Genomic DNA, 11,848 nt, shown 5'->3' with positions numbered 1-11,848 from the left:
AGTAATTTCAAAGTCACACTTTAGGAGAAAATCGATACCCCCAATGTGTTAAAGACCTTACTTGGTATAAAAACCAAATGGAGTGTGGATTATTTAGGAAGGATTTTAACCATTTAAGTTTCAAAACACCATTCATTATATCAAAGTCAATTATGCTTTCCACCACCTTCAATGTATGGTTTAACCAAATCATCTTTAGATATATAATGGCACTTATTCCTCCAAATAAAATTAAAATTCAAGCTATTAATTGTTTTAATAACTTTATTTGATATTGATAAAGAGTAAGCTGGATATATAAATCTAGATAAACTATCCATTTTGGTTAATAATATTCTTCCAAAATTGTGATGTCTCTTTTGTAACCACTTATTTAAGATTGTCTTACATTTGTCAACATTATCTGAAATATTTACTTTTTCTAAGACTTTGTGATCTTTTGAAATTGTGATACCCAAATATTTTACCTCCTTCTTCACCTTTATATCGTACAGTAATTGTGAATGACACTCCTTTAACGCCAATAGTTCACATTTGTTTAAATTTAATTTTAAGCCTGAAGCTTTTGAGAATGTAGTGATTATTTGTTTTACCAGGGGAATCTGATGTTCATTTTTAAGAAAAGAGTAGTGTCATCTGCAAGTTGACTAATTATTAAAAATTGTCCATTATCTCAATTCCGCAACGCTGCTGTTTTTTTAATTAGAATTGCAAGCATCTCCACGACCATTATGAACAACAGCGGAGAGCTTCCACACCCTTGCCTAATTCCTCTTTTAACGCTAAATCTTTTACCAGTGCCATAGCCTAACGACACAGAGCTATTTATATCATTATACAGTATATCTATTATCTTTCTAAATTTATCCCCAAATCCAAATCGAGTTAGTGTTTCTAAAATAAAAGGATGTTCTACTGAATCAAAAGCTTTATAAAAGTCCAAGAAAAGAATAAAGCTGTCATCACTAATTAGATCATTGTAGTCTAGTAAGTCTAAAACCAATCTGATATTATTATGAATGTTCCTGTCCTTCAAAAACCCTGATTGTGTCTCACTAATTATACTTGAAACCCCTTGTTTAAGCCTTGTTGCAATTGAGCTAGAGAAAATTTTATAATCTGTATTTAATAAAGTTATGGGCCTTAAGTTATCCAATTGTCGTTTATCTTTGGTCGGTTTAGGAATTAATGTAATTAATCCTTGTTTCATGCTAGGCATCAATTCTCCCTTTTCAATACTGGCCAGTATAGCTTTGAATAAAATTTCCTTAAGTCTTCCCAAAAAATTGGAAGAAATTAACTGTAAGCCCATCTGGACCAGGGGATTTATTAATCGCCATTTTCTTAACAGATGCATCTAACTCTTCGATTCTAAAGTCAGATTCACAAAATTCCTTAAATGATTCATCAATTTTAGGGATCAGATTATCTATTTGATCAAAAAGGCATCACAATCTGCTTGGGAGAACTGTGAGGAGTATAAATTGGAATAGAATGTATAAGTTTCATTCTCCAAAATTTTAGGGTCGTCACATTCAATGCCGTCAATTAATAGGGAAGATATAAAATTTCTTTTCTGTCTGCTCTTTTCTAAATTAAAAAATATGAGGAATTTCTTTCCCCTCCTCAATCCACTTGGCGCGCGAACGCACAAAAAGCTCCTTCTGCTTTATTTAGGTAGAGCTGATCTAATTTAGATTGCAACTCCATAAGTTTACTCCTTTCTTGGCTATCTAGATCATCTTTACTACAGCAATAAGTAATTTCTTGGAATAATTTACATTCATATTCTCTTTGTTTTCGACTTATGTTTTTACTGAATTGAATACTAAATTCTCTAATTTTGAATTTAATGAATTCCATTTACTGATATATCCTACAATTAAATGGTCAGCCGTAATATCTTTTATAATTTTTTGACTATGTTACAGTAATCTTCATTTTGTAAAGTTTGGCATTGAACTTCCAATAAGTTCTTTTATTTGATTGTCTAATTTCCGATTCTAAGCATAGTTCAATAAAGCAATGATCAGAAAGAGGTGCATTTGACATCACAACTTTTACAGTGTGGTTAAAAATGTTGTCACTTCCTAGCCAATAGTCTATTCTAGATTTACAAGCTCCATTTGGTTTAAACCAGGAAAAGCTTTTCATTCCTGGATTTCTTGCTCTCCAAATATCTGTCAAATTGTTGTTTATCAAAAATTCTGTAATTAGGTTATTTTTTTGTGGTCTACCTGTCCTTGAGGGCCATCTATCAGTCCATTCATCAGGAGTCATATTCCAATCACCACCCATTAAAATATATTCCGTAGGGTATCGATCTTTAAGTTCAAAAATATTTAAAGTTATATCTTCTAACATCTTTTTATTCTGACTTTCATTATTATATCCATAAACGCACAACACAAAGTTGCCATATTTGATCAAAGATCACACACAGGTGTGAAAAAAGAGAGAGAGAGAGAGAAAAAAACCCCACAAACAAACAAACATATGTACAGATAGATACAGTTTGTAAATATATACATCCATAAAGAGGGCAATTGAAAAGCCAACACACTCAGTAGCAGATGGTGACATAGCATTAGTAAATCCATTCCTTCAATGGTGAATATCACACTGTAAAACCCAACAGTGCATCTTACTAAAAGAAGTAAGTTGTTCTTACTCAGTTCTGAAAAATAGTTAAGGTAACTTTCATGAAGTGTGTTAGGTAGACCCAAAAGTATACATATGATATAATAACTTTATTGTAATAAGTACACATGATGTTTTTGTAACGTTTTAAGTACTGTTGCTTTAAACTGTTTAAGTTGTGCTAATTCATTTGTATTAGTCATCATCCATAGCCCCGCCCCCAGTGTTTTGCCTGAAGTTGTCGGCCATGAGATAGGAGCCTCATCAAGAGAAATTTTGTTAGAGTGGAAAGTACAAGATAAACGTTATTTTTATGTTTTTTTGTTAATGCTTACTTCTAGCATACAAAACGTACATTTATCAGACTGCTTTGATTTAGTTGTACTTTGTTGTAATTTATCAGACTACTTTCTTGTAGTAGCTATATAGAAAAACGTAACTTAGCTTGCTAGCACACAATTCCCGCCTAGCGCTGTATGAAGTCTGCCTTCACAATTTAAAAAAAATTAACGGTTGGTGGCTTGTTTCAATCAAATAGTTGGTAAGTAGTCTAATTTTTGCAAACTGCATGGCACAAAACTTTTGTTAAAATCAGTGTTTAGGCTTTTCTGACTCTGAACTTTATCAATTTCAAATGTAGCCTACTTTTGACAGTGTGTGTGAAAATAGTAGAAGATTTATTTAGTGTTAATTTTAAGAGTTTAGTGGACAAGTTCGCCTTCACAAATTTTAAATATGATGGTTAGCGGCATTTTAGTCGTGAAATAATTTACCTTTTCAAAGCTGCACTGCACCAAACCTAAACGTTTCTGACTCTGTACTTTCCAAGGGTTAGCCTATTGTGTACTTCACTTGTGTAAAATTGCTTTATTATTTTATAACATATAGAGTAGTTGACCAACCTGAATTGAAAATGAGCTGTAGTGCAAGAATAAATCTTACTGTTTTCAAAGCTTGTGTTATCCAGGTTGACTGTTTTTAAGTGAAGTAAAAGTCTAAAAGTAAAAACTGTTCTGCTAGCTTTCTGTTCTCATGGCTTTTGTGTTATTACAGTCTGACGATTGAAGGATGGATTGAAGGAGCAGTAGCATGCCGAGAGATTATCCAGCACTGCACTAAAGACAGTAAAGGTGATTTTAAAACGATTTGGCATCAGAATGTGGAATTGCAAGTTGTGTAGTTTTTCTACTGCCATAAAAGTCATGTTGTTGTAGCATTATCGGCTCAACCATGGTCAGTACTCCACAATTTCACCCTTACCCTGTCTCTACAACACATGCATGTGTACATTTAGTACATTTAATTCATTAAAGATGCACATGTCAAGAATGCACACTCCCACGCAAAGAAAAGACGGTTCCTATCTAGATTTGAATAATTATGGATTTTGTTGCCCTGTGTGTAATTTTAAGCAGCCATTTATTGAAAGCCAAATGTTTATCCATCTGAGGGGGCACTTAAAACGAAAAGAAACTGTTCCATGTCCTTTCAAGAACTGCAATTTTAAAACCAATGTATACTCAACCTTCAATGCCCACAAATGCAGAGACTACCAAAATTCAACAAGTTAAGATGAAGGCATTGTGCAAAGTGTTATAAATGTAGAACAAAAAGATGACATGCAACTTGATTCAATAGAGTCATCAGATGACAATCAAGTGGCATCCACCAGTGAAATCAGTGCAATTGAGGGTTTAGAAGAGCAGTTGCAATACAATCTGGCTGGATTTTTCTTGAAAATGCAGACCATTCTCCTTGTGTCCCAGAGAGCAACACAGGAGATTATTGAGCATATTGATCAGTTGTTTTTGTTATCACAACCTCTGGTTAGAAAATCAGTTGTAGATATACTGAAAAAGCACAACTGTACATATACGGACAAACTGGTGGATGAGATTTGTCAGGCAGTTTCTGATAGTAATGTTTTATATAAATGTGTCACATCTGAAGGACCACTATCTAGAGCAAAGAGGAGGAAATCATATTATGAAGCAAATTTTCCATATGCCAAACCTGTGGAGTATTTAACTGAATCGTCAAAGCACACTTATATGTATGTGCCTATTCTCACATCTTTGCAATTGTTGTTGAAAAAAAATGATGTGCTTGAAGAAATTAAACAAGCACCCACACAGATTCCTGGACATTTCATGTCATTTTGTGATGGATCCTACTACCAGGAAAATGTTCTACTGTCACAAGAGGGACAGAAATTGTCACTAATACTTTATGTGGATGATTTTGAAATCACAAACCCACTTGGTACCTCAAAGAAAATACATAAAGTCTTTGCAGTTTATTGGACACTGGCAAACTTTCCAGTTAAATCTCGTTCTGCTCTACACTGCACTCAGCTTGCTCTGCTGTGCAATTCCAATGATGTACGCCAGTTTGGGTATAAGGAAATGTTGTCACCACTCTTAAATGATCTGAAAACTCTTGAAGAAGTAGGTGTCTACATTGAGACTCTTGGTGAATGTCTTAAAGGCACTGTCTACTCTGTTGTGGCAGACAACCTTGCTGCCCATGGACTTGCTGGTTTCAATGAGAGTTTCAGGTCTACATATTTCTGTAGGTTTTGTCATGCCACCCAAACAGAAATGCAAACAGAAAATGCTGTTACAAGGAATTATGTAATGAGAACAAAAGATGCTCATGATAATCTTGTGCAAGAGCTTCAGAATGATGACACTGAGGAAAACTATGGTGTTAAAAACACCTGTGTTCTTTCTGACCATCTCTCTTTCTTCCATCCTGTCACAGGCTTCCCACCTGACCTCCTACACGACCTGTTTGAAGGTGTCGTTCCAGTGGAGTTGGCACATTGTTTAAAAGGTTTGATTTCTAAGAGATATTTTACCTTAGAAGACTTAAACAGGGCAATTCTGCGCTTTCCATACCAACATTCTGACAAAGTTGATCGCCCTCATCCAATACCCTCAAATTTTGCCAGGCTAGGGACCATTGGTGGGAACGGGCATGAAAATCATGCCCTTCTTAGACTGTTGCCTCTTCTCATTGGCTCCAAAGTTCCAGAAAGAGAAGCCTTTTGGGAAGTGCTAATGGATTTAAAGGACGTAGTTCAGCTTGCCATGTCTCATACTTTTAGTGACGAGACCATTCAGTACATGGCCTGTAAAATATTAGATCACAGACAACTCTTTCAGGAAGTGTTTCCAAATGTTCGATTCAGGCCAAAGCATCATTACATCGAGCATTACCCGCACTTAATAAAGTGCTTTGGTCCCTTAGTTCATCTTTGGACAATGAGATTTGAGGGAAAGCATAAGGTTTTCAAAAAAATAATTCATGACACTCACAACTACAAAAATGTACTAAAAACTTTGGCAGAAAGACATCAAAGCATGATGGCATTTTATTTGTCCTCATCAAAGTTTTTCAAACCACCTGTGCAAACATCCAAAATGGAGTCTTTGTACATTTCATCATTACCTGCAGATACACAATCAATTATTTCAGGTATTGCTGACAGTGACACAATATATGCAACAAAAAAGATTACAATTAATGGCACAAACTTTGCAATTGGCATGTTTGTATGCACAGGTGCTTATGCTGCATTGCCAGAGTTCAAAGAGATTCTTAATGTACTGCTCATCAGAAACAACATTTATTTTCTCTTGAAAGACTATGACACTCATTACGTTGAGCACTTGCGTTCATATGAAGTAGCAGAGAATCAACAGAGGGGTCTCCGTCACAGTGTAAAATCTCTGTGCCAACTGTCTGACCACATGCCGCATTTTGCTTACAAGATAGCAAATGAACTCATTCTAACAACAAACCATTTCATTCCAGTGTCTGACTAAAGAAACAGAACTGAGACATCAGCTGATTCCACCAATTTGTGAACCAATGTAAAGGTAATTCATCTATTCAGTTTTTTTGTATTCACATAAATGTTTTTATATTTTTGCACCATTAATATTTTGTAAATAACTGTAAACACAAACATGCATTAAAATGCCACTATAATATGTGAAACCTGTCTGTTACAGAAATAAAAAATTCAGATGAGGCAACAGGAATATTGAAGCTAAGGGTCATCCTTGATAAGGATAACGCTGAAAAACTTATTTTGCCATCTCGTCCAAACAGTGTGCAAGCCCTCATAGATGAGATCAAATCTAGGCTAAATTTTACCTTTGACTTTCGGCTTCAGTTTCATGACCCAGATTTTGATAATTGTGTGGATGCCCTAAAGGGCTTCCACACTATTGAGATCCTGTTTCTCTTTAAACTTTATTCTTCAAGTTGCTCCCCCGTTTTTTGCCGTGGAACTACTCCCTCAGTTTTCAGCCGATTTTCTCCGTTCAAACTCTAAACGGTTCTGCTATTTCTGCTAATTCCGGCTATATCTTTTGGTGTTTATTACTATTATACTTTTTAAAATATTACACTTTTTGTGTCCCATTGAAATGAATGGGAAACTTCCACAATTCTGCTAAAACTTGCTTGTCTTTGAAACTTAACTACTTCCTCATGCTTTCACCTAGAAACTCCATTCAAACTTTAAAATGTTCTCAGATTATTGGGCTATTCCTGTCTGATTCAGCTTTTTCAGATCTTCTACCGTTTTAATCTTATCTCTCTTTAAGTTTTCAGTTGCAAAATTGTGATTTTTCAGAAAATACATGCGTTGCTATGGTTGCTATGCAATTAAGTCAGAGTGAGTGGTCCGTTCTGAATTTTCTCTTCATGTCTAAACAACTTCTTGCTACTCGCTCAATTTCCACTCAACCCTGACAAATTATACATCAAAACGTAGGTATTTTTGCTGGCTTTCAGAAAATGTCACCATCACTGTTGTGGAAGTTACAGATTTTTATCAAATCGCCTCAGACCAACACAAGGTCTTAAAACTCTCCATACAAAGTCAATGGAGAGTCTGTTCAAAATCAGCGCTGGGACTCTCTAATGAGAGGCATTTTCAAATCGTCATATCTCTTAAACAAAGCAAAGTTAGGCCATGAGGCTTGTGCCAATATATCTTCAGACACTGCTGACACTCACAGTGGAAGCAGTTTTTACAATTATCTTACCGTTGAGCAATGAATTACGTTTGTTTGAGGGGTGGAAATCTGTCCTCCTCTCAGTTTTCAAACTCCGGAAATGAAGCCGTTTCTTCTCTCGTCATATCTCCGTGACAGAGGTAGAAAGAGCTATGAAAATCGCAGTCAAAATACACCAAAGTCCGCTGATTCACCCAGTACAAGAATTATGCTGCTAGCCCTCCTAGTTTTTGAGTTACATGACGTTTTGTAACACCAAAAAACGGCGTTTCTTCGCCTCTCACCGCGATCTAATTCTGACTGATCAAGTCTCTGTCTTTCAGACCCCCGGCCCCTTTCCAGGTGGCGCAATCAGTAATGACACGGCTCTGCAGCTCAAAGGTGGTGAGTTCAATCCCACCTTGGTCAACATTTTTTTTTTTCACTACAAATTGATACACTATCACAGACGTGTAATTTATATTGCTAATTTATTACAATTCTGCAAAGTTTTATGATTTAACAGCTTTTCTAATATGGACCGAAATACATACAAGTACACAGCCTAATGAAGCAGACAGAGGCAGTAGCTCTGATTGGTGAATTTGAGCAGAACCAGGTTGTTCTGCCTCTTTTCAGCAGAAATTCTGCTCATTCACCTCTTTTCAGCGCAACGTTCTGCTTCTTTGCCTCTTTTCTGCAGAAATTCTGCTGATTCATCTCTTTTCTGCAAAATTTTCAGCCTTTTCACCTTTTTCAATGCTTTCATCTTTTTCAAATCATAGAGTTCAAATCAAAATATAGTATTTGTACCAAAGCACTGTATTTGTACGAAGTACAGTGTTTCTGCCAAATCATAGAATTACTGCTATTTCATAGTATTTGAGTGAAATTACAGTTTTTCTGCAAAAACATTTTATTTCTGCTACTGTATTTCCGCTGTATTACGTAGTGGATAAGTAGGAGGCTGACTGTTACTAAGTGCATCAGTGTACATAGGTCATCTCTTGTGTTGGAGTGCCCTCTTGTGGCACCTTTTGGGTAGTGCCTTAGTAAACGTGAACACTGCAAAGAAGTGGTATCAGACTGGTTTGTAGTGGAGGAATTTGTTGCCAGTTTCTTTCATCTTTAATCCGTATTCATGTTATAATGTAGTAACTTTTATGGTACAAATACCACAATATGGCAGAAATACTATGTTTTGGCACAAATACTTTGATTTGGTATACTTTAGCTTCTTCACCCCTTTTCAGCAAAATTTTCATTTTTTTCAGCACAAATTCCAGCTTTTTTGGCTGTTTTCAGAAAAAAGAACTCCTTTCAGCAGAAACTCTGCTGATTCACCTCTTTTCAGCGCAACGTTCTGCTTCTTTGCCTCTTTTCTGCAGAAATTCTGCTGATTCACCTCTAATCTGCAAAATTTTCAGCCTTTTCACCTCTTCTCAGCACAATTCTCAGCAGCTTCTGCTCATTTCAGCAGAATTGTCCGTCTCTCCACCTCTTCTTTGTAAGAATGACTTTGGCTCAGGGAAATGGATAGTCGCCTTGAGACCAGGAGGGCCAGGTTCGAATCCTGCTCAGGGTGACATTTTTTTTTTCACCACCATACAACTTTTTGCAACTTTTCATCTTTTTCAGCTTTTCAGCAGACAGCTTCAGCGTTAAGGCATCCACACAGCATTTTCGCAGGAAATGCAAATTTTTCTAGTTTGTTTTATTTTGCGAGTTGGTTATTAGATGCTGCTCCAGCCGGTCAGAGAATCCCCCGCCGCCCCGCCCTCTCCTCCCTGTGCCTCAAGCAGCAGGCGCACCTCGCAAACGGAGGGCGCCTTACTCCCAGCAAATGGGCGATAGCAAACCGATCGGTGCCTATGCCATTCCCAATATGCGCTGGCTGACGTCGGGGCAGCATGAGTGCGAGCATTTTTTTTTTTTTGCCAATACTCGTGATGCCGCCCCCCACCACGATGCCGCCCCGGGCAACCGCCCGTGTCGCCCGTATCTAAAACCGCTACTGCTGATGACACAATCCTTCAGACTGATAGCACTGATACCATAGATTCACCAGAGCGTATTAGTAGATGGCCAGAGGTTTTTATTGTTCCGCCATTTTCTTATGAAGTGGAACATGTATTAAGAGAGGGTAATGCAGCATTTGATAAAGATGGGAAAGTAATTACACTGACACGAGATCAAAAACACAACATACTTGAGACAATGGGGGAAGAAATCTACAAACTAAAAGCTTACCCTAGTACAACACAAATTGGCAAGGCTGCAGAAGCTTTAGTTAGAAAACATCCCTGTCTGAAAGAGAGGAATTCTGACACTGGGTGGGAAGGGTGGAAGAATAGCCTGAAATATAAAATGGGAAACCAAAGAAAGAAGTTGGCTAAAGCTGGCATCATGGATGTTGCTGTGAATGCTGGAAAGCGCAGCAGAACAAACCCAGATGGAGCTTCACCAAGGGCCAATATTAAAAGACCTAGGAGAGGTGAGGTCAACTTCCTTCCTTCTTATCCTTCTGGAGAAACAAGGGAGTCTCTGGAAACCAGAAGACTTGAGATGGTAGAAGAGTTCAAGAAGACCTCAGCAGAAAGTGACATCCCTCTCATTCATCAGTATATGATGCGCACTTTTGCACTCCGGCGTGAAGAGATTGTCACAACTTCTCCTCCTGTATCAGAGCTCAAGGACAGATGGCCAGCACTCTTTCATGAGACACAGGTAAGTACAACTACGTATATAACATTTGCTGCTCATATAGTATGCTGTGTTTTGCTTATAATATTTTTGGAATTCTCCTCAGCTCTACTTTGAATTTCATTGGATCACCAATCAGAATCTGCCACATGTGTTTTATGCTGCACTGGATGATTATGCTCCTCAGCTGATTGGACTATACAAAAAGAGGAAAACTGGACGGGTCGGTGAAAGGATGGAGCAGCTTTTGTTGGCATATGGAAAACAGGTATTTAAAAATACTAATTATTATTCTGCTTGCTTGGCAGTTGCCATTGTTATGTTTATATATATTTATATACATTTATTTATTTATTTATTTTCTTGGACAAAAACGACATCTATGCAACTAGAACAGCAGCTTTGGCCGGCCTACCAATGTACCTCAAGGAGGATTCTTCAGAGATTTTCAAAACATGCAAAGTACTTGGGTATTACAATAATTTGCACATTGGAATTTAAAAAAGGGTGAAAGGAGTTTATAAGTCATCTGGACTTGGGTTGAAAGTTGAAGACGTGAAGTTGAAAGACTTATAAACTTCTTTCATCCTTGATTTGACTACCTGGATGAATGAAAAATGAACCTTCACTGTCAACTTAAAACATGTTATGATATATAGAATTTGAAAAACTGAAGAAAGGTGCCTGACCATTTGTATTTATGCTTTTAATAGAGATATTACAGATGAATAATTGTGCACTCTGTATTATATCTTAGGATGAAATTGAGTTCTATGAAGCCACTATTGCTCTGGTTGCTGATGTCGATGAAGAGGAGGTGCCTGGAGGAGTTCCTTTCTCACTACGCCAAGTGTTCATAGTACTTGAAGATCAGGTTGTTATGACTCATCACTCATGGACTGATGCACTGGTGTGTTTGTTTGGGCTAATCTATGCTCTGCATCTGAGCTATCCTGAGAAGTGTACTGGCTTTTTTGAGTTCATTCAAGTAGCGTGGCTGAAGCTAGACGATGAGAGAAAGCAACTAAAACCAAAATTGCAGACACTAAAAAATGAGCTTGTGTAGATGATGTTTGTTTTTCACTGTCAGTATATTCGTGCTTTTTCAGTTATCTGTGAATGGCTTCAATAGTTTTATTTGTTCAGGGTAATTTGCTTTCTAAAAAGCAATGTGGAGAAAGCTAAGAATAAGGAGACAATCCATATTTGACGTTTTGTTTGTGATTGAAAAAAATCTTCACATAGTGTAGTTACATGGAAATCTTTTGGAAGATAACTGATAATTAGTCAATATGTACAGTATACTTTCAAGCTTTATTTTTTAATTGTGTGATGAGTGCCAGTTCACTTGATTTGAGGTCTGGGCAAAACTGTTGAGAAGCCACAAATACCTTTGAGACATTCTTAGTTCAGCTCTTTTCTATAGTTGCATTGCTGTAGTGCATCTGATTTCATTATTATACTAAATGTTACTTAAAATTGTGATTGTTATG

General features: G+C 36.9%; 1 protein-coding gene and 1 long non-coding RNA gene across 2 annotated transcripts; both read left to right on the top strand.

The window, feature by feature from the left end:
• The first annotated feature begins 3,715 nt into the window (after positions 1 to 3,715).
• LOC120440216 lies at positions 3,716 to 6,532 on the top strand. The gene is made up of 3 exons (XR_005613078.1): positions 3,716 to 3,770; positions 5,404 to 5,475; positions 6,460 to 6,532. It is a non-coding gene; the product is annotated as an uncharacterized LOC120440216 (long non-coding RNA).
• Positions 6,533 to 10,058: 3,526 nt separating this feature from the next.
• On the top strand, positions 10,059 to 11,618 carry LOC120440223. The gene is made up of 3 exons (XM_039612195.1): positions 10,059 to 10,379; positions 10,543 to 10,623; positions 11,113 to 11,618. The coding sequence occupies exons 1-3, from the start codon at positions 10,059 to 10,061 to the stop codon at positions 11,419 to 11,421; spliced, it is 711 nt and encodes a 236-aa protein (XP_039468129.1). The 3' UTR covers positions 11,422 to 11,618.
• The last annotated feature ends 230 nt before the right edge of the window (positions 11,619 to 11,848 follow it).

This window comes from Oreochromis aureus, linkage group 5, assembly GCF_013358895.1.
Source record: "Oreochromis aureus strain Israel breed Guangdong linkage group 5, ZZ_aureus, whole genome shotgun sequence".
NCBI lineage: Eukaryota > Metazoa > Chordata > Actinopteri > Cichliformes > Cichlidae > Oreochromis > Oreochromis aureus.
The sequence above is the reverse complement of the archived record's forward strand: the minus strand, read 5'-3'. Positions and strand labels throughout refer to the sequence as shown.